At 36.4% G+C, this 23,784-nt stretch overlaps 1 protein-coding gene across 2 annotated transcripts in view; it reads left to right on the top strand.

Moving 5' to 3' along the window:
- LOC142341549 (protein retinal degeneration B-like) overlaps window positions 1–23,784 on the top strand; it is a 62,200-nt gene that overhangs the window by 26,729 nt on the left and 11,687 nt on the right. For both annotated transcript variants that reach the window (XM_075392570.1, XM_075392571.1), the window contains exons 4-7: window positions 945–1,260; window positions 6,985–7,374; window positions 14,425–15,287; window positions 15,812–16,133. In XM_075392570.1, coding sequence (XP_075248685.1) covers window positions 945–1,260; window positions 6,985–7,374; window positions 14,425–15,287; window positions 15,812–16,133 — 1,891 coding nt within the window. The remainder of the gene's footprint in view (window positions 1–944; window positions 1,261–6,984; window positions 7,375–14,424; window positions 15,288–15,811; window positions 16,134–23,784) is intronic.

Raw genomic sequence — 23,784 nt, 5'->3', positions numbered from 1 at the left:
TCTTTTTCCTTTTTCTGTTGCAATCCCGATGTGCATCGAGCGCGTCAACAGTGGCTATTTTCCGGCAATTTGCCGGCTATGTTTCTTTATGAAGTAATCGACTCGCTCAAAAAAATGACCTCAAAAATATTACTGAATTTGAATGGAGAATATAAACTCTTGCTGGTCAATTCATTTCAACCAAATGTTTTGGGGCTCGTTTACTTGAGAGATGTAGGTGTTTGCATTTTCATCTTAATAGATTTACTCTGAATTCATAATTTTCGTTTTGGTAGCGCGTATTTTGTCTTGGTTCCAAAAGTTTCTTTTCAATAGGGTTCTGAAAATGCAGTAGGACCAATTGTTCGCGGCAATTGTCTGATATTTTGCGGATCATGTTTGTATTGAAGTTTTTATACCCTGCTCTGTACCACTGATATTATCTAAGAAGGGATGAAATACTCGTTGATTATCGTCGATTATCATGTTTATGCTAACTTTGGGAATACTTTACATAATTCTAACCTGGGAAGTTTCACATCTTTACCTCCATTTTGTGCAGCTGTGCGAAACTAGCTGTAAGGAGGCCTTGACTTTTTCCCCCTTCGACTCCGCCCCCTACCCCCCAGCGAATTAATCTTAAGCTAACCCCTCCCCCTAAGCAGCACCTAGCTACTGACGAAGCCAACTTTTCGACAGCCGTTTAGGGAAAATGCCGTTTAGGGAAAATGTTTAGGGAAATTCCAGACGTTAGTTCGTTATTTTTAAATTCTTCTTGACCTAGCAAGAGGGTTAGAATCTGATGTATTTTGCGGTTAAACTCTCGCGCTTACTTGTCTAAAGCAGTCTCCTTATCAAATGTGAATTGGTTGCGGAGCAAAATTAAACCTGTATGCTCTGTGTGGAAAAATAGTACTGTCTTTGAACAACTCGCAATGAAGTCTTAAAAGAAACATTGTTAACAGTTGAAAACGATTTGATCCACGAGCGTGCCCTGAAAAAGCTCCTAATCCATTCCCACAGACAGGCATGGTGCTGGCAGGACGAATACTACGGACTCGCCATGGAGGACATCCGGAAGCTTGAGGCAGAGGCTGCAGAAGAACTGAAGAACCGGTTTGCCCAGTTGGAGGAAGATGATGAGACACTCATCACTTTGAGATCACATTTAAAGTCATCTGAGAGGAATGGGTCAATTGTGGGTTCTTCTGGCTCAAAGAAGAAAAAATCTAGTCGCGATTATGGTCGACGTATATCGATGGACAGAAAGGATTCTCTGAGGTATTACCATAGAGATCTTTTCTATTTTTACCTGAATGACCTCAATTTTAGTAGTGCATGTATTGAAATAAAACACAATAATTTGTTACGTGGTTTTGTAACGAGGTCAGGGTTTGTATGGGGCACTGGCCTATAACAACGGAAAATTTCATCGAAGAGCTTCCATTAATAGCGTCAAGCAATAGCGAGGCTATTATAAATTGCTCTCAAACGAAATTGGAGGCAATTATTGTAAACGTGTCTTTTACGACTCGAAAAGAATTATTGGGTATCTTGAGGTTTTTTTAAGCGGAAGTGCTATTCGTTCAGACGGCGTTTTGACCTAAAAGCGAAATTGAGTAAACTTGCCGTGTGAACTAATTTTTTTTGAGCTAGAATTTGTTTTGAACATGCGCTGCGTTCAGTGATTGACTTTTCGACTTGAAAAGTGTTTTAAGAGGGAATGGCACATATGGAGAGCAGTTTTTGGTCCAATTGGCCCAGTTTTTTGTTTGTAATTTGGTTTCGTGAAAATAGCTTTTAGTCGATGTTGTGATATGTAACCATCTGAAATTAATACCACATTGTTTTTGAGAGCTTAGCGACGCGTTTCAAGCGGAAAATGGTTGCATTTTTTCTGTTAATTTTTATTGATTTTTAAACTGATTTCTTATTTGTGGATCTTTCAGCGTCTTTATTTTCAAAAAGCAGTGCTCATGGAAACTTTTTTAAAATAAATTATGCATTGAAAGCCTCTTAAAGTTAGCTATTTTTACTTGATCTCAAACGCAGTTTGTGGCAATTTTTTTTAGTCTTGTGGTCTTTTTATACGATTTTTTGCTTGAGCGGTATTTAGGCACTCGTCTCCAGGCATGCAATTTACAGAAACTCTTTTGGAGACGTATACTCATGCTGTGAACGGGTGGTGCTGGAGTTTAACCCCCACACACAGCTTCCAACCCCGCCCTCCGCACCCCCTTCACCCCTCTCCATTAGCCCCCCATCCCCACCCCTGCACATCGTTAAGGACGTGGCCCCGTGCGGTCAATGAACCCTCTTGCCCCCATCAATCCCCCACCCCCCCCCCCCTCGCTGCGCTGACCTTAAGCGCCTTCAATTCAGCTAAAGCTAATCTCACTAAACCGTAGCTAGTTTTGGTCGAAGCCAACCGATGGCCGGTTGTTTGAGTACAATTCGCCCGACGTTAGTCGGTTATATTAGTTTTTATAGAAATGTATCTATTCAAATCCGATTTCAGCAGTTATTGTCCAATTTTTCTGTTTTTTATAATCGTTTTATCGGCGAGTTTTGTTTTATAATTAAATTTTAAATTTTTTTGCGTTGATTCGTTACAGTTCAGTAAAAAAAATCATACGTTCATTTCTAGAAGTAATTTGATGTTTCTTTCAATTATTTTGATGTTTCGAATATTTGATTTTTTTATCATTACAGGAGGATGATTATTTAGTTGTTTTAAGAATGGAATGTTAAATAGTAAAGTATTTTTTTTCGCGAATCAAGAAGCGGTTTTTGTCACAATGAGTCGAATTTCTCAACATTTTAGCTTATATTGTTTTTGCATTCTCTTAAGGCCTATAGTTGTATTCGATCTATTATTATCAGTTGTTTAAAAAATTGAACGATGGTAGCCTGATTAAATAAATTTGTTTCGTTCAATATAATTTTGCAGAATTTTCTGGAATTCCGTTCTCTTGGAATTTTGTAGATAATTACTTTCTTCGAATAATGGATTTTGTTATTAAGCGATTTTTTGACTTGATTAGGTTAATTGTTCCAATAGTTTGAACTCATTTTGTGTTCTCATGAGTCCTAGATTTATTTATTTTTTGAAAAATTCAGTTGCTAAGAATCCTAACTGCCCTATGCTTTCGCAATGTGTTTTTTGGGTTGCAGAGATGATTGTGGAGCTCCTGCTTTTTAAGACTAATATCATGATATCTTTCATTAAAATTTTTAGCCCTGTCAATTTTTTGAGTCTATCAGTTTTTGAGCATCCTTAGAATTTTATCCATGTTCCAACCTTATCAAATGCGCTTAATAATATGAAATTTTGCGGTATCATGGTTTCAGTTTTCTGTCGAAATCAAATTGATTTAAAAGTATGTCCTTTAAAATTTGTTAAACAGTTGCGGCTTTTTTGTATCGTTTCTGAAAGATGGGCAATTGTTTTCATTTTAACGTGTTCCATTGATGTCCATGCTCAAATTATATTCCTGATGACAGCATTTGAAAGTTTACCCAATTTTTCATCAAGTCTACTACTCGTAGAAGTGTGTTTTCCTGAGAATTTTGTTACCGAAGTGCTGTTTGTTCAGACGGCGTTTTGACCTAAAAACGGAAGTGACAAAAATTGCCTCGTAAATTTTTTTTCTGAGCTACAATATTTTTATATCATCCGCTGTGTTCAATGAAAGACTTTGCAACTTTGCAGAGTTTTTTCTGACAGAATGGCGCTTGCAGATACTGGTTTTTAATCAATTTTTGTCCAATTAGTCTATTTTTCTTGTAATCTGATTTGTGGAAAACTTTTCAAGTCCATATTGTATTGATTTAACCCCAGAAATTAATACCGCTGTGTTTTTGAGCGTAACAATGCGTTTTGAGTGTAAAATGGCTGCAAATTTCTCTAATGTTGCGTTAGTTTTTGTTCTTTCGTTGATTTCGTTTTTGAATCTTTAGCGGAAGTTTCAAAATTTGGTGCGTGTGGCAATTTCTCTTTGTTAAATTATGCACTGAGCGCCTCTTTATGTTGTGAAGGATTTTTGTTTTTCATTGATTGCGCACATGCATATCCGAATTTGGCAGTTTTATCATTTTTTGTCAGTTTTTAAATTGTTTTTGAGTTTTTATTACGAGAAAGGGATTTTTTGCATCTTCAGGGATTTTAATTTCATTTTATTAATAACTGATATAGTTTTCGGCGCTGTGTGTTTGAAGTTCAGCAAAAAGTTTGGTTTGAATTTATAAAATATTAAAATTAATTTGACATTTTTATAATCTATATTATAGTGATTCGAATCTTTGAACTATTTTATTTTGTTATCTGTACAGTAAGATGATTTTGTGGTTTTTCTAAGCATCGCTTTCTAAATAAGAAAAGATGCTTCTCCCACTTCATCTTTGTTAGAGCCACTATCAAACAATATAATCACATCGAGAAAGGAGTATTTAAACCTAAAAACCCAAAAATAGTTTTACAAGGACCGCAAATCTGTACACCCCCTATTTTGGGAAGTGAAACCCGGAGCAACCAGAGGTATTAGCACGTGGTTAGGGTAGCCTCTAAGCCACCCATGAACTCAACAAACCGAATTGCATCATATCCCCAAATGTGCCTATTAGCGATTCTGTGGCGCAAAAGCTGATTTTTTTCATATTTTACCGTTTATAGACCAATGTGTATTTTTTAATCTCAATGGTTATTGTTAGTCAAAGGCCATATATATATGAGAAACCAAGTGCCTGGCCGGTACCATCAATGTCGGAGGTCCTAAGTATTTTAGCCCGGTTGCTTGACACTTGCAATGTGAATATTGGCTTTAGTCACTTACTTACTCATTAATAGCCACGTGCTCAATTCCAGGCGGCTATTATACCGCTCCTATTTTTTTACTTCGTCTAACAGATTTTTGTTTCGTCTTACTTTGACTTCTTGGAATTGGCTTTTTCAATGACTTACCTCACTCAAAAAAATGACGTCTGAACTCACTCATGGAACGTTAAATTTTATGAACGTTTTTTTATTAAAAGTCGGATCTTTTCCGTTTGTGCCCCCCCCCCCAGCTTAGTGGGCACATATTATTTGCAACCCCCAGACGCACGTGCCATATTTTTACATAATGATTTACTATGTAATGACACGTGATCTGTAACTGGGGGACGCATAACGTACTGGGGGGGGGGCACAAACGGAAAAGATCCTAAAAGTCAATAGTGTGCATCTAAGTAGTGCCAAACATATATGCCCTAATTCTTGATTATTAGAGTCTTGAGTTTTTGATTTCGATTATTAATTTTAGGATCATTTCCGTTTGTGCCCCCCCCCAGTACGTTATGCCCCCCCCCCAGTTACAGAGCACGTGCCCGTACCATTACATAGTAAGTCATTATGTAAAAAATATTGCACGTGCATCTGGGGGGTGCAAATAATATGCGCCCACTAAGCTGAGGGGGCACAAACGGAAAAGATCCTAATTTTGAAAAGCCCTATTAGGGCTTTCTCCTTATAGAGCTTATGTGTCTCATAAAAATGACAGTCCGAAGCTAACCCAAAATGTCTAGTGGTCTATTAAAGGACTGATGGTCGATAGGTTTGTTTTATTTCTATAGTTGTTTCAATTCATGTAACGCCACAAGCGTCTATCGCGCCTATTTTCCGGCAATCTGCCGGCTATGTTAATTCTTTAGATGCTATTTTAAATGTTATCTTGGTTAACCAAATTAGTTGAATACTGTACAAGTAGTCTATTTAGAACTATTAGAAACTTACAAAGAGAAATCTGCTCTCGTTCTGAGTAGTTTGATTTTTAATCAATTTTTTGTTATAATTTTTTTGCTAAATCTTAGAATGGGCAACCTTTCTAAGTTAGCTGAGCTATCATACAAGAAGGTAGCAACAATACTAGCGTTCGAATGAAGCCTTGCAAACTTCAGTACGAGGTTTTTGAGCAACTTTTCTCTAGTATTGGCTAATTTTCAAATTATTAATTGCTCTTGAACGAAGTTCATAGCAATTATTGTGAATGTGTCTTTTTTATGCAAATTCTTCGCTTGACAATTTTGCGCTTTTCTTCTAGAACATTCTTTGACTTCTCAAGTGATTTTTTCACGCTTTCGTTCTTCATTTTTGAGTGATCTCTATTGCTCCGCAGTAAAGCTTGTTGCTAATATAAAATCGGTTGCAGCATAGAATAGGTAAGTGATTCTTAGCGCAGTGGTTAGTGCGGGTGGTCGTGGATTGGGTGGTCAGTGGTTCGAATCCCGGCGGGGAAAGGCTTTTTGCACCCATAAAGAAATTTTTGCAACCAATGATCTAGACTACAGCCCCTGAATTAAATTGCCTCGCCTGTCGTTCAAGAGCAATTCTTTATGTTTAAATTTTGTTCTTGCTTCTGTTTGTCTCTGATGTGTGGCCACATTCCAGAGACGAAGCCGTTCAATGTTGACGCCAGTATCTGTCTAGCTGGGAGATTTAGGAAATGTACTTCATACAGCTTTAGGTTGTTGGAATTATTGTAATTGACAAAAATTGCGTCCTTGATTTCGAAGCTGTTCAAAAGAGGCCCATTGAAAATTTGGAGTACTGGCTGAAAACATGAAAGGAAAACTGAAAAGAATTCTGTTTCAATAAAAAAAAATTAGAACATAAGTTTCAGCCCTCCTCGGGAGTTGTGGTTTTTGCTCAGGAACAAGCGCACTCGTGTCAGGGCACTAAGTCCCTCGGGTGACTAAGATTCATTTTCTAACATGATTGTTAGTGCTACGCTCGATGTTAGCGCTAAGCTTGATAGCGTGTTATATGAGAGGTAGTGAACAAGATGATCTCTTCTGATTATTAAAATTTCGCACTATACACATGTGTGTCCAAATGTGTTGATACACTAATTAAGGCCGAGTAGGAACGGCACTGACTAATCAATGCCTGGTTGGATTACTGATTTCATCCTATGATATCTGGACTAAGTGCACCGAGCTCGTAGCTGTTTTTACAATTGTTATTTGCAGCCCCAAATCCACACCAGCAATGACATTAACTTCAAACCACGTCACAAGCGATTCAAACATTCAAGATAGCGAGTCACCACTTAGTTCACGCATTGCCAAAGATGAAACCACATCACCAATGTCTATCGCGAAACCAATTAGAGCCGAAACTGAGACAGCTTCAGACATTGATCAGATTCCCGAGAAGTTCTCTGCAACACCTAGTGATGGAGAATTGTCGTCGCAGAGTTTTGGCGACTCCGACGAGGAAGGATTTGGCGATGATGATGACGAAGATGATGAGGAGGAAACTGGTGATGATGAGTTTTTCGATGCTCTCTCGCAACAGGTGTACAATTCTACGCTTATTTTGGACTACAACGAGTATGACCAATCAAATGAAGGAGAAGGGTAAGTTTGAAGCCAGTTTCCTTTCATATATGTCACTCGCTTTGTTTTAGACTAGCATGCTTGGTGGATGCCTGCCCTCAATTACATCAGCCATGGTCCAGAGTTTTTGTGATTTCAAATAGCGTCTAGTCATTTTGTTTTTGTTACCTCTGATTAACAGCTGCCGTCAGGTTCTCAATGGCTATTATTTAGGCCCTCTCCTTTTTTGCAATCCGAAGAATTTGGATTGTGTCTTTATACAATCTAAAAGATTTGGACTGTATTGCTGCGGTCTTTTAATTGCTCCTGAACGAAGTTCATAGCAATTATTGTAAGCGTGTGTGTCTTTTTTATGCAAAATTTTTTCTTGACGGTTTTGACTTTTCGAATGACTTTTACGCCCTTGACTTTTGTGTTTCGCTTGATCTAAAATTCTCTCTTCACAATTTTCACAATTTGAAGCAGCTGAACTCAATTGGCGGCAATTTAATACTAAAAGTCAAATGAAAATTGCGCCGAAACTGGTGCCATTTTTCACTTTAAATTTTAATCGTTCGATTTGTTAAACTCTAATGTGGTTATTTGAAGCCCACTATTGAACTTCTTAGTCCCATTTAGACTCCCCCCCCCCGACTGAAGCAGGCTGAAATTGATTATAGCTCCCACTAGTCGTTCGAGAGCAATTCCGATGTTTAGTCGGTTATGTTTTTTTTAAAAAAATGTTTTTTTACTGTTTAAATGTCAATGAGAAGTCAAATTAGCGCGTTGATTGTAGTAACGATAGAGTAGTAAAGGAAGGAGTGAAAAAGGGAGTAAGCTTGAAGCGTTTTTCAAGCTGCTTTTAAAGTGTATTGATAAATTGTTTGAACATTTTTTCATTTTTTGAAAGCGAACTTTTTCACGTTTGTCAATTTGACTTCTATTTTGTTCTGATTTTCTTAACTAATGGTTTTAAAACGTCATGCATGTGTTCTAAAAATGCGGTGTTGTTTTTTTTGAAGTTAGCAGAGGTCAGTTAATGGTTTTTTAGCTTAGACACTGCTTGTTTTAATGGGAAATGAGTGATCTTTTGTCTTGTATTTTTTTTGTCATTTTGTTGTCTTGTCACTCAATCTAACCAATGATAGGTCTCATCAATTGCCCATGAGGCTTAAATTAATCGATTTATTTACTCAGTTCATATCTAACGCTTTCTGTGACTTTGACGCAATCTGTATTCGAATATCTGTATTTGCCCCAGCTTTATTATTTGTTTGTCTATAAAGTAGTGTCAATAATAACAAGTGTCATTGAATGCTAATGAGGCATACATGAATCTAATTATCGTAGCATTAATTTTTGTAAATTTTAAATTTTTTTTTCATATTGGGGATCTTTGAGTCTTGACTGATTTTGTTGCTTCTCTTGCGGTCTTGTCGCAAACATAACACCTCTCATTGCCTTTCTAGTGCGGCGCGTAATTGTCAATTCACTGGTGTCATGTTTCAGTTATCGTTTTCTTTAATATAGATACCATTTGTTTTCTGAAGGTTTTTGGTGAGTTTTTGGATTTGCCATCATTTGTCGTTTTATTTGTTCCTTTTTCTAACGGAATTGTTAATGGTTCTTTGATTGTTTCTAATATTGCATTTTTCCTGCGATTATAAGTTTTTGGTGCTTATTTTTGTGTTTTTCACAATTTGACGCCTCTAATTTTTAATTTTTAGAATAACTGATCTTTCAAATTTCTCAGTTTTTACCCTTTTTGCTTTTTCTGTTAACAATTTCTACCAGTTTGTCGTGTTTTGTCCTCGTTCTAAGTACACGCAGTGTCAACATTTTTGAAACTTGTTCTTTTTTTGATTGTCTTTAAAAATCTAGTCTCTGTACAAATTAATTGTTAAGATTTTTTTGCTTATACGGATCATGTGCTTTGATTGCTGTCATAGTTTGATGTTGCTGGAAAAATGCTGTTTTTCAACTTGTTATTAACTGAGTCATTCGTTATATTGTAATTCAGGATTTGTTCTGCTACGTCGTTTTAAGAGATGTTTTCGACAAGTAATACACAAAGGGTATTAAGTTTTGCTAACGGCCTTCAGTAGCCGATTTTATTAGTATTACAAGTATTACGAGTTCTGACGTTGCTGGGAAGGCCTAAATTTAAGGTTAACACAGCGTTTTAGGAATTTCCCAAAATGGTTTAGTTAGCACGGTTTTTCAAAGTTAATTAAGGTATTTTGCAAGCCATATTTTTTGTCTGTTTTGTGCTTTCTGTTTTTGTAATGCACCCTTAAACGACCCTAAATAAAAGTTATTTTTGTAATAGCCGCACAGCGATAGCTGGGGATATTATTGGACTTCTCTTGGTTTTTTACAATTCAAAGAATTTGAATTGTATTGGGGCGCTGTCTTTTTTTTAAGATCTGTTCACACATTTTCATGATTTTTGAAGTCAAATGAGGTGATTCTGGTCACGCCGAAACAGGAAATGGAGCGAAAAGCGAGTGGTTTTGCGGCGTATTTTTTTTGCTCTAATTTTAAAGTAGAGTGAGAGAACGGTGTTTGAACAAAAATTCGCTTTCTCGGTAGTGGTTTTTTGTTCATGCGGCAAATTCACTCTGATTTTTACTGTTTTTTCGATTTTTTGGATCGGATTTTTTTCTAAATAGTTTTCCCAATCCATTCACAGCTCATTCTGAACCTAGTTTTTTGTTAGAATCAAAATTACATATCTCACTAGTGGTTTTTTGTTCTCCCTAGCAGCATTTTGTCATTGATTTTCTGTTTTTTTTATCTGATTTTTTTTAGAAATGGTTTTCCCAATTCACTCATTGTCCCTTCTAGGTCTAGTTGTTTGTTAAGTCAATGAAAATTCTTTGAATTTTACGTCAGGACTTGTCCTGCTATGTTTTTTATTTCGTCGTCATGATTTTTGTTACGACCATATGACGTCACAGCCACTTTTTGTTCATTCGTTCATGCAATTTCAACTGAATTGCATGTGTGACGTCATTTTTCGCTCTTAGTGGAGTGAGTTTTTTTGTTCATGCGCGTGATTAAATTTTTGGTCACACTTGACTTACCTCACTCTCAAAAATGACTTCCTCACTTTGAAACTGACTTTTATTTACTTTAATTCAAAGAGATAAGGTCAAATGGGTGTGTGTCACTCTAAATGAAGGTTATTCGAGAGCAGCTAATAGAGGCAGCAATAACTTATACAGATTTTCAATCAAAATATAACAGATCAGCCTTCAATGAAAAGACGATTTTTTTGGTCTGTCTTTTTTACTGTTTTTAGACTACCGATCTACGAATCTATTGCGGCTATTTTCTAGCAATCTGCCAGCTATGTTTTAAGTTTTATGCTGTTTTGTTACAACTTTTTTTTCGTTGTATTTGTTTTTGAGGGCTAAAGAAGTTTTTTAGGGCTTCACGATTGGCTACTGGAATAAAGTAAAATTGTGTTGACAAAATTACGATCACGAAGTTTAGCGACTTCCTATTAAAATTTACAAATTTGAAATTTTTGTGTTTTGCATGTTTAGTCCTTTAAGAGCTAATGAAACATGTCTAGGCTCAAAAATGTGATACTCCAATTTTTTGCTTAACCAATTTTTTGTCTGACCCATTTGAATTTTCGTCCTCGAAAATGGGACAGGCAGTTATAACCCGGAGTGAATTAAGTAGCTGAATAGCTCTAGAGCGTTGCACCTTACTGGTCTCTAAGTAAGCGATTCACCAAAACTTTTGAGGGCAAAACTGTTTCTTATTGTGAAGGGGGTTCTCAATCTTTGCCTCCCTAAGTTAACGCCCCCACCCTCACTCCTCAGTCACCCCCACTCCCAACCCGACTCTCCACTCTACTCCACTTGGCGATTTGCACCCGCCTCTGGTTCAGCCCTTCCCCCTAGACCTCTTTTGCTTTCATTTCTAAGCCTAGCTGGCTATTACCGAATCCAACTGCTTTCTGATATTTTGAGAGCAATTCGCGCGACGTTATTCGGTTATGTTTGTTTTGTTTGCATCAGTGTATTTGCAAAAATTTTTATTTTCGAGATGGATAGTTTTTTATCATTTACGTGGGTGGTGGCTTGTTAAATCAGTTTTTATCTGGGTGCCCATGGGTGGGGTGGGGTCCCATACGTGGGTGGGGTCCCATGGCTTCAGAATACAACTGGGTTTCAATTTGGTTGGCAATTGCTGATAGGTTAGAAGTTTAGTCTTAGTGGCATTGTTAATAGTCATAGCCAGTCTCAACGGCTGTTTTGGCGATCTCCTTTTTAATTCTGTTCTCCTTTCGATCTTATTTTTCCTTTTACATAAGTCACAAATTTCACGTTTGACTCGTGACGTACCTCACTCCCTTTTTCATTTTTTCTCAATTTCCATCTTTTTGTGTTACAATCTTGATGTACATCAAGCGCGTCAACGGCGGCTATTTTTTGGCAATTTGTCGGCTATGTTTGATTTTGTTACAATAGTTATTTGAATATTTTGTTCGTTCTAATTAGTGGAACTCTGTATATGTCTTTTTAAGTTGTTTTGTTCTTTTGCTAGCATGGTAATAATAAATATTGCTGTAATGTTGACCAGAATTTTCAAATTTCATTTTTTGTGTTCCGAAATTTTTTTGGAAATCTGCCATTTTATTCTGCCGGTTCTGTCATATTTTTGTTATCCAGTTATTGACGGCATTAATTGTTGTCAGTTTCGTAATTACCGTTGTTGTTGTTGGATTTTTGGTGTTTATGGGGAGTTGATAATTGCTCTCAGACGAATTTTGATGCAAGTATATTTGTCCTTTTTATGCGATTTTTCGCTTGACCGGTTTTTCCTTTGACCCATTTGACGTTTCGTCCTCAAAATTGGAATAAACAGGTAGTACTTTTAGGGAATTAGGTTCTCATAGAGCCCTAAGCCTTACTATACTTCAAGAATGCGATTCACCGTTCTGAGGACATAATTTCATGGTGTGGAATGGAGGGCAGTTCTTAATCTTAAAAGTTTGACCCCCTCAGTCGCCCCAAATTACCCCCTTCCATCCACCCATAAACACCCTCATTGTACACCCTGCTCCACCTGTCGATTTGAACCCCCTCTCATCTAGCCTTCGCAACCCTACTCCATCGCTTGACCCCAACACTCCCCCTTCCAAACGCACCGGTCACTCCCCTAATGCTAGCATCCCTTAGCCCCAGCTGGCGACTACCGAAGACAACCGCTCGCCGGTCGTTTGAGAGCGATTCGCCCGACGTTTGTTGGTTGTTTTTTCTTTTGGTATTTTTTTGGTCTCCAAACCTGACATTGTGTGTGTAAATTGCTTCAAAGTTTGGTTAAACTATTTTTGTATTTAATAGCCGCACAGCGATAGCTGGGGCTATTATTGGCCTTCTCTTGGTTTTTTACAATTCAAAGAATTTAAATTGTATTGGTGCGCTGTGTTTTTTTTTAAGATGTGTTCACACATTTTTTCAATGAATTTGATCTTTCAAAACGGAATAAACAGGTAAAGCCCAGCGGGCATTAAGTTTCATTAGAGGCCCAAAGTGGGCTATAGTAGTCCTTCAAGTGCGTATAGTGGTGCAGCTGCTGGGATGGCCTTAATTTAAGGTTAAAAGGTCATTTTTAGCATTTTTTCGGCTCAAAATGGTGCAATTTTTCATGTTTTTTGTAATTTTTTTGAGATTTTTGTTTGATTAGTCTTAGGTTGAAGTTATTAAAAGCTGCTGAAGGCCTTTTGCGAGACAAAATTGCTTGTTATGGGCATTTTATGAGCTATATGTTGTGGTACTACAAACACAAACACACAAAATAATACTAATTTTTGCTATTTTTTTCAGGTTTTTTGAAAATTTTTGTCATTTTTTGAGTTTTTTAGCCCTTGGTGTCATGAAAACTCCTCTAGGGTTTGATAAAGGGCTTGATGATAGATTACTGCACAGTTTCTAGTAGTAATGGAACGGTTTTCAACTTTTTGACATCATGAATTTAAGCATTTTTTCAAAAAGTTGCAAATTTTTCATGTTTTTTGACATATTTATTGTCATCATTCAAGTTGCTTGTGTCCCAGGGGCAAGAAAACATCATTAGGGGTTGGATAATAAGTTACTGAAAATTTTTTAGTTGCCATGGGATAGGTTTCAACTTTTGAATATCACAAGTTTAAGCAATTTTTTGAACAAATTTGCATTTTTTTCAGTTTGAAAATTTTCATTTTTTTCAGTTTTTCAAGTTTCAGGGACCAAGCAATCTCCTTTGAAATTGACTTTTATTTACTTTAATTCAAAGAGATAAGGTCAAATGGGTGTGTGTCACTCTAAATGAAGGTTATTCGAGAGCAGCTAATAGAGGCAGCAATAACTTATACAGATTTTTAATCAAAATATAACAGATCGGCCTTCAATGAAAAGACGAATTTTTTTGGTCTGTCTTTTTTACTGTTTTTTTAGACTGCCGATCTACGAATCTATTGCGGCTATTTTCTGGCAATCTGCCAGCTATGCTTATGTTTTTTAGGTGTTTATATTTTGTTTATAGCTGCGAAGCTGTAAGCTGAGCGAAGCTATATTGCGGTGCTCTTGGTTTTTTTTTGTTTCGTCGTCTGACGCTCTTTTTTCGTTTTACATTTGTTCACACAGCAAAGCTGAAAAATTCAAATTTTCTGAATGACTTCTTCCTCTCACTAACGGCATTTGCGCGCGTGACGTCATCTCTCACTCGCTTTAGCAAAAGTTTTTAGATTATTTGCGTGATTAGATTTTGATCATACGTGATTTACCTCACTCAATAAAATGACTTTTGCACTTTAAAACTTAAGTTTAATTTGAATTTGTTTAAGGTCAAAGGAACTCATTTGTGCATTAAAGGTCCCTAATAAGAGGCTTCTGTGGATTGAATTTTAGCAAGCTTCATTAATTTATCGCTGAATGTTTTTTACCTAGTTTTTTTGAGCGGCGTCGATTTTTTTTCAATTTAGATCTGTATGTTTCTATCTCTATTATATGGCACGCAGGTCTTTTCCTTCGCAGCTATTCCGGCAGTCTGCCGGTTATGTTTATATGTTTATAAACAAAAAATACTTTTTAGCTGTTTCGAGCTGGAAAAGAGTATTGAAGAGACGCCCAATGTCAACAACGAAGTGGTCACCAAAAACGTTCTTCTTTTGATAGCTGCCGACAGTGTATACAAGTCTGACAAAACTGATTTTGTTTACTACGAACAGGCGTTTCAGAAAAATGTCAATGAAATTATGCGAAAATTTTTTCACACATCGCCGACTACTACAGTTCTTAAATCTTTCCATTTGCCCAAAAACTTACTGGAAAATCTACAGAATCATGTCATTGAAATATCAGGGAAAAATGTTCGGGTAAAAAGTAAAATAGCTCACGACGAAAAGTCTTGGCGAGCAAAAATTGTGAATTCTGTTGCAATGTCGACGACAGCATTGCTGCTACCCAAACAATCAAACTATCAGGAAATTTTGTCCCAAATGGGAAATGCTCTCGATGACTGTGTAGAAAATCTACGTACTCATTTTGGGCATTATGTCGAGCTGGAGATATCGGTAGTTTGCGACAACTTGGGTTCCATATTATTTCACGATCTGCTCACCAGGTTTTCTAGTCCATACCATGGCTCCAAAAGTACTATCGCAGATTTGGGTTTCAGAATATCAAATGCCTACTACCTTGGATCGTCATTGGGCTACTTACTCTCGGTGTACGGTGTTGGCGATAAATCCAAGTTAACGTTTCCGCTGTATAATTTATTCTTTGCTGAAGACAATTGTGCAGCAAGATTAGAACCCGTTTTATTGTGTCACTCTGAGAATGAAGATGGCGACAACAGCACTTCGAACTCAATGCTGCCTTTCAAGCTAACTTCATACCGTGACCTGAATTACTATGTTGGCGATCACCGGCAAAGGAAATTGGATGTTTTCCCAGGTGCGAGTCTTCCGTTGTATTGCTAAGTTTCGACGAGATCAGAATGTCTTGATCAGAATGTCTAAATTCTTTTTCATTCTTATCTAAAAAAACAATATAAAAATTGCAAGAGGGCACATTTATTTAAATCAGTTGACTCATCTTCCGCCAGGTTTTTACCACAGGTAGCCATTAAAATAGACATTTAAGTTGCATTTGTTCAGCTCACTAAGTATTTGAAAATGAATCTTTTCCGTGTGTGCCGCCAAACTACGTTATGCAGCGTCAGTTACATAGCACGTACCATTACATGGTAATTTATTGTTTAAATATGACACGTGTTTGGGGGGGGGGGGAGGGGGGAGGGTGGGTTTGCAAATAATATGCACCGACTAATCTGGGGGCACAAACAGAAAAGATCGAAAAATTGTACCTGTACATTTGTCATTTTATTGAAAAGTCGTCGCGTTTTTCAGTCATGGTTATCATCTTCAAAACTTCGAACCGAGTTAAATTAAGGTTATCATGTGCATATTACTTTGCAGACGTGCGTGGTCGAAGTGACCTGCAGTTATGGTCGGGTCACAGCACAGAAGACCAGAAAACGGTAGAGCTGATCACCAAAATCAGTGGAACACACGCCCTCTATTGGGACTCATTCGATGTCGTCTTCTTCGTGCTCTCTAACTTTTCCTCACATTCGGTGGCGAGCAGAGGTGATGAACTTTTGCAGTCGGGTGGTTCGTATGTTGATGCCGTGGATGAAGAGATGAATAGCACTCTGTACAGAGACTGCTCTACAATCGAAGCAAGTCTCACTATGTCTACTGCAAGCAATACGCTTCAAAGACGCAAGTTCGATCACAAGTGAGAATTTTTCCATGTTTCTCTTGCAAGCATTTGTAATATCTCTCATACAATTTGGTTGCATTTTCTTGCATTTGTTTGATATATGAAGTTTTTATGCTGAAAACTTTTTACGCTCAATTTTAATTGCTCTCAAGCCTTTTTTAATTGCTCCACCCAACAAATGTGGACACTCCCACTCGCATCAGCAAAACTAATCAGTCCCTTATCGATCACTGCTTCATGACAAAAAACCAAATTGTAGAATGGAAAGTTTGTTTGCCGCCCATTGAGGTTGACCACAATATCATATTTTATCAGAGTAATTTAGAAATGATAGGGAGGAACGAAGATACATATTTCTTTAGAAGGAACATGAAATTTTTCTCGGGGGAGAAATTCAACAGGGACTTGGCTTTTGCGGACTGGCGACCCATGTATCAAGAGGAAAATTGTGATGAAATGTTTACAAACTTTAATGAAATTTTTCAAAGTATACTTGATCAACATGCACCTATACAGATCTGTGATTCTTCAATAAAACAAAACAAAAAAAGTGATAAACCATGGATATCAGAGGAACTCAAAGAATTAATAGCAGAAAAACATTACAAATTCTTAATACAAATTCTCTCAAAACTACGATGTTTTTGACGAGTTCAAAAAATGCCGTAACCTAGTGAACCGAAAACTACGAGATGCACATCACAAATATTCTGTTAATTTTTTTAAGCAATATGAAACATCGAAGCAGAAATGGAATTTCATCAATAAAAAATTAGGAAACCACAAACAAGGTATTAATGTGTCTGAAATTGAAATAGACGGAGCCAATACCGTTGACAAAAAAGCAATCTGCAATGCATTTAATAAATCTTTTGCGGAAATGGGAAAATATTCTGGTGATTTCGTTCCTCTCAATATCCATAGGTTGGACCACTGTTTCGAAAAATTCAATTTTAGAGTATTGACTTTAAAAGAAATCTACAAAACCATCGGTATTTTAGAAAACAGTAAATCACCGGGTCCAGGATTTGTCCATGTATGGGCTTTAAAGGCGGAGAAGTACGCAATTGGTGCTCATCTGCAATTTATTTTTAATGAATGTATTCAAAACAGTGTCTTTCCAACTGTTCTAAAACATGCATATGTCACACCAATTCACAAAAAAGGATCAACAACACAAGTGTGCAACTATCGACCAATTTCGGTCCCACCAACTTTTGCTAAGCTTTTTGAGAAGCTTCTCTTCCAAATGATGGATCACATTAATGAAAACAATCTATTGAATAAAGAGCAATTTGGATTCCAAAACAAATCTTCAACAGATGCAGTATTGTTTTTCACTGAGACAGTAGTAGAAAAGCATGTAAATGGGCAAAACACTGCAGCAATTTTAGATCTTGCAAAAGCATTCAATTCAATTTCGCACAAAATATTTCTTAAAAAAGCAGAGTGCTTCAACTTCTCTAAGCCTGCAGTTAATTTATTGAGATCTTTGCTCGAAGAGAGATCACAATGCGTCAAAATAGGCACCGAGGTCTCAAAACACATTTTCGTTAATCACGGAGTACCGCAAGGCACAGTATTAGGACCCCTAATTTTTCTTTTATACGTTAACTATTTTTCAGAAAAAAATCAACGGTGACTTTGAGCTTGTTCAATTTGCAGATGATACTAGTATTTTATGTCGATATGAACCAGGAGAAACAATCGCAACAAAAATTGAAAATATTTTATTGAAGACGGACAGTTACTTGAAGGAAAATCAACTCACTTTGAATGCTGATAAAACAGAACTACTTTAATTTTCTACCAGGGAGGAATTAGAACCAAAAGTTACTTTTAACGGAAATTTAATAAAATCTGCTGAGAGTTGTCGTTATTTAGTACACCTTGACTCAAAATTGACTTTTGAAGCACATCTAAATGTAGTTTTAAAGAAAATGGCGGCCGCCATTCGCTCACTATATCTAGTAAGAAACCATATACCTTTGGAACTAAGGTTGCAAGTTTTCAAATCTTTAGTCCTGTCTCATTTGTCATTCAGTGGAGTTTGTTTACAAACATTGTCAGCAAAAAATGTACAGCGTATAAATCGACAGATTAATTGGGGCACAAAAGTGTGTTATATGCGTCTTAAATTCTACCATTGTCGTGATATCTTTCTCAAATCGCATGTCCTACCAGCTGAATTAATTATTTCAACTTTTAGTATATTGAAACTCCACACAGACTTGAATCAGAGGATAGTATCAGAAACATTTAAAAAATGTGCAAACCGCCTACAGTTAAAACAGAACAATAGGACAAAACAGCTGATAATAAGAACGCAAAAGTATACTAAGCAGAGTAAAAGATCTTTGATTTTGAAGAGCATACAAAAATGGAATAAATTACCCTCTAACGTAAGAGCGACCGAGAACAAAATTCTTTTCAAAAGGAATTTAACAGAGTTTTTGCAACGTCAGCATGAAAAATTTCCAATAGATAGACAGTTAGGATCATTGGTGTCTTATTTTTTTATATAGTGGAATGAACAGCTCAATGGACAACATCAATAGATAACAAGAAGTTTGATGTGTAATTTTGATTGTTTCAATAAATATTCGTGATTATTCTGAAGGCATGTAAACTTTAACCTTTTGGTTGTATTATTAATTTACATGTTCGGAAAAAAAAATTTCCTAGCGACTAATGATCCTTCCAGAATTTTTGTTTCCACTCATTTCTTATCTTAATGATTTGACATCTTTTCGAGGTGATTGTTCATGAAATTGTATTTTGTTTTAGTTGCCCATAATTGAATAACATTTTAATTGACGCTGAGCGACAGCGATGCTATGATTGATCTCATTAATAGCCGCCGTCAGCCTCTCAAACGGCTATTATTTAGGCGCTCTCCTTTTTTAAAATTTAAAGAATTTAAATTGTATTGGGGCGCTGTCTTTTTTACGACTCGAGGAGTATTGATTTTCTCTCGGTCTTTTTGTTAACAGGAAGTAGTTTTGTTCACGCGGCAGGTTGACCTAAAAGCGAAATTGCGAAAAGTTGTCGTAGTGAACAGATTTTCGCTAAGTGAGAGAAGTTTCCTGATCATACGCTGCGTTCAGTGAATGACTTTCTGACTTTGAAAAATGTTCTTGAGAGACTGACGCATTTAGATAACCGTTTTTAGCCGGTCTTTCCTCCATTTGGCTCAATTTTTTTTTACTTGTAATTTGTTTTTTTTTTAGAAAGTGTTTGATGGATGCTGTATTAATATATAATTTTATGGAATTGATACCACAAAGGTTTTCAAAGCCTAATATTTTTTTCAGATGTAAAATGGGCTCATATTTCTCAAATTTAAGGTCAGTTTTTGAATTTTTTTAGTAATTTCTCCCTGTTAAGATCTTCGAGCGGACTTTTTTCTGAAAAACGAACGTATATGGCAACGTTCGTTTGGCAATTCGTGAATTGAACAACTCCTTTGAACGTGACTTTTTCAAAAGTTTTCTAGTTTTAATCCCAACCTTTCAATAAAAAGTGTATCTCGCAAATATCAAAACTAGCATTAATTTGTTTGGCAGCAGTTTTGACTATCCGAAGCTAATTTTACATAGTTTTGTATTCTTCTCTAATTTTTTATAACGTTTGCGAAGTTTTATCGTTGAAACTAGTTATTGTAGCGGTTTTGGTGGTAGTTTGTCCTGATTGAAGGTTTTTTAAATTTTGAGGAAACTTGGCTAATTTGGGGCAAATTTTTGCCAATTTTTGTTATTTTTTATAATTTTCGACTTTCTTCTGTCCTTACGCTTCTAGCTCTAATTTTCCTTAGTCAATTCTAAATTGAGCGGTACTTTTAAGGTATTGCTACTATAAACTGATTTTTCAAATCTAGTCATGGCAATTTTCTCAAACATGAATTTTTTAACTTTCTTTTCGGTTTTTTGTTCTTAGCAGTTTCAAACAGTCAAGTAATTTTTCTTTCCTTCGTTTTTGATTTTTGAGACTGATCTGGCAGAAAAGGTTGTAAAAATTGTTTGTTGAATAATGTTTGGGTAGAATTGTGAAAACTAAACAGGGCACATCACTTTTTTAAGTTGGACAAAATTTCTAGTTATTTTGTGTTTTGCTCTTTTATTTTATTTCTTGTTTATTGCTTCTCGAGCAAATTTTGGTTGGGCGACTGATTATGAGAGAATTTTATTAACGGTTGGGAATGGCTTTTAGCTTTTGCAGTGTGTTTTTTAAAGAATTCTATCTTACGGTGTTGTCCGTCATCCCGTTTTCCTTTTTTTTTGAACCCATTTTTTAGGGTTGTCTGTCAATTGTTAATATTTTGTTGCAAACTATCTGTATAACAGGTTCCTTTACCAATGTTTTTTTCTGGAGTTGCCGTTAAAATTTAATTTACCATGTCTCCGTTTTTGTCAGATACTTTTCTCATATTTTTCCTGTTTTTTTTTTCAAAATGCTTAGTATAATTATGTGGAATATGCTTTAGGTCAGTGAGGATGGTCACTTTTCTACTTCGAGCCGTTTCTGGAATTCTTCCGGCTATGTTTTTTTAAAGATTTGTTCACACATTTTCATGATTTTTGAAGTCAAATTAGAGTAGTGAGTTGTTGCCGAAACAAGAAGTGGAGCGAAAAAGCGAGTGGTTTTGCGGCGTGAATTTTTTTCGCTCTAATTTTAAAGTGAAGTGAGAAAACAGTGGTTGAACAAAAATTCGCTTTTTCGCTAGTGGTTTTTGTTCACGTGCGGCAGTTTCACTTTTTTCGTTTATTTTTGGATTGTATTTTTTTCCAAATGGTTTTCTCAATCCATTCCTCGTTCATTCTAGACCTAGTTTTTTGTTTGAACCAAATTTCAATTTATCGCTATTGATTTTTTGTTCTTATGCGGCATTTGACATTGAAATTCTGAATTTTTTTTCAATTTTCCGATCTGATTTTTTAGAAATGATTTTCCCAATTCATTCAAAGTCCGTTCTAGGTCTAATTTTTTGAGTGTTCAATGAAAATTCTTTGAATTGTTAGTCAGGACTTGTCCTGCTATGTTTTTTGTTTCGCTTTACCTTTTGATCACGTTTTTCGTTTGAATAAGTCACAGCTTACCTTACTCACTGTTTCAACTGAATGGTTTTTAAATCCATTCACTTATTGAATTACACACGATAACGAATACAGTCAAGGTCAAAAGGAGCAAAATCAAAAGGGCTAAACCAATAAAGCGCGGTCATTAAGTCATTGAGCATTAGGTTATCAAAGTTCATTAGTGTTTGGTAGCTGACATGGGTATTAATCTTATTAGCTTTCAATTTAGAAGCTGAATTAAGCATAGTTTTAGAATCCAACCGAATCTGCACGCCGAATTGGAGCACTTTTTGACACTTGAAAAATAGAAAAGATTTCGGTCAATTTATCTCGTCTTTTTTTCTGTTTCAATCCCGATGTGCATCAAGCGCGTCAGCGGTGGCTATTTTCCTGCAATCTGCGGGCTATGTTCGTAGTTTGCTGTAATCTGCGGGCTATTTTCGCAAAGCACTTGTTGGGGCTATTATAGGCCTTCTCGTCTTTTCGATTTTGTCAAGATGTTTGTTACGACGATATTACGCCTTGATCTGCTCTTTGTTTATTCATTCATGCAACATTGAATTTTACTATGTTGCCAAGGACTTAAATATCTGAATGTGTGTTTTTAATTAATTTGACATCAATATTGTTTGAAACATTTTGCCAGATATGTCTTTTTTAACTGATTATTTATCTGATTTTTGTTTTGTTTCTCAATGGTTTTTCTTATCCTTGAAAACACCAGTTTCCTGCTCGTTTCGTGTACTTTCTGCGAATTGCTGATGCGAATTGTTTCTGTCGTTCTTGTTATTGGTTTTTAATTTTGATAATTTCGACACCTAGTTTTCGAAAAATAAGTGTTATTTGTTTTCTAACTCCTGCGTTTGCTTTAATGTATATAGGGTCATGTTTTTGCTTTTGATAGTGTTTTGAGTTAAATGTTTTGGGTGGGATCTGAAGACACGTCCTGCTGTTTATTACAATTCAGAGAATTTCAATTGTTTCGAGGCGTCGTCTTTTTGAACAAGTGTTCAAAAAAGTTTGATTATTGAAGTTAAATTGGAGAAGTGATTTTGGTCATTTCGAAACGAGTTCGGGCGTAAAAGTGAGTGGTTTCGCGGCGTACATTTTTTCACTTTTATTTAATAAAGAGTGAGAAAACGGTGTTCGGACAAAAATTCCCTCTCTATTGTAGTTCCACATGCGGCAATTTTACTTTGATTTTTTTAATTTTTTTTCCATTTTTAATCTAATTCTTTCTAAGTGGTTTGCGTTATCCATTTGTGCATTCTAGGTCTAGTTCTTTGTTCAGTCAATGAAAACTCTTTAAACTGTAGGCTAGGACTTGTCCTGCAATGGTTTTTACGTTCGTTTTACCTTTCGATCAGGTTTATCGTTCTTCAGAAGTCACTGACTTTCACGCTTGTCTAATGGCTACCCTAACTCACTGTTTCAACTGAACGGATTTGAGATTCTTTCACTCATTAAATTACGCAATGTGTTGAATATGGTCATGATCAAAAGAGCAAAATCAAATTCAATATGCTAAACTGATAAAGCCCGGGCTTTAAGATTGGACGTTTAAAGACCTAGCTCATTAAGTTCATTAGAGTATACTGCTTACTCGTTTAAGTATCAACCTCTTAAAAATCTTTTGTATGGATTTTAGAATTAATTCAAATAACGTTACGAAATGTGGGCAAGGGCATAATCAAAAGAAACGTCATGGATTGATAATTTACGAGTAGTGTGTTAGGTTATCAGTTATTTAAAGCAATTCATAGCTAGCATTAGTGGTAATTAATGTTAGCTTTATGTGCACCCAGTTGAGAAGCCGAAGAAAAGTGTAGTTGCGTAATGTAACTCAAACTGCTCACCAAATTAGAACGCTCTTTGACATTTAGGAAAAATTCAATTTTGTATCTTCAATTGCTCTAAAACGAAGTTTGTAGCTTTTATATTAGTCCTGTCAGTCTTAAGTGCAGTTAAATTATATTAGTCCAGTGGGCATTAAGTGCTATTAGAGCCTTTCAGATCACTAGTCTTCAAGTATGCGATTCACAGATTCTGTTTTGGAGACTTATACGTATGGTGCGAAGGGCGGTTCTTTGAGATTAACCCCCCCCCCCCACTGTTGCCACCCATCAGCCCCCCGGTGCACCCCACCCGCTGCGCTCACTTACGCCCCTTCAATTAAGCTAAAGCTGGCCTCACTAAACCTTGCCTAGCTGCTGACCAAGCCAACCGCTCGCCCGTCATTTGAGAGCGATTCGCCCGACGTTAGTCGGTTATGCTTTGTACTACTGATTTCTTGTGACCAACTAATTGATGTAACTTTTGTCAAGAGAAACGCGATAAACTTGAGAAGTCCGAGGCGCTTTGAACTGCTGAGCAGTTCTCTAAGAGACCTTAGCCTCTATGAACTGTGAATGCCTTTCGCAAACACCCCCTAGGAGACATAAATTTATGTTGTTAGGAGCAATTCCTATTTGTAGGATTTTTTGTATCACTCCAAGCCGTCCACTCCACCCGCTACACAAAAATTAACAAAGGTTGAATTTTCTTTTTATATGCCTTCGCCCAGTGAAGATAGGCTACCTAAGCTTAAGCTG

Source organism: Convolutriloba macropyga, chromosome 6, assembly GCF_964194025.1.
Source record: "Convolutriloba macropyga chromosome 6, txConMacr16.3, whole genome shotgun sequence".
Lineage (NCBI taxonomy): Eukaryota > Metazoa > Xenacoelomorpha > Acoela > Convolutidae > Convolutriloba > Convolutriloba macropyga.
This window is presented reverse-complemented; position numbering and strand designations above follow the sequence as displayed.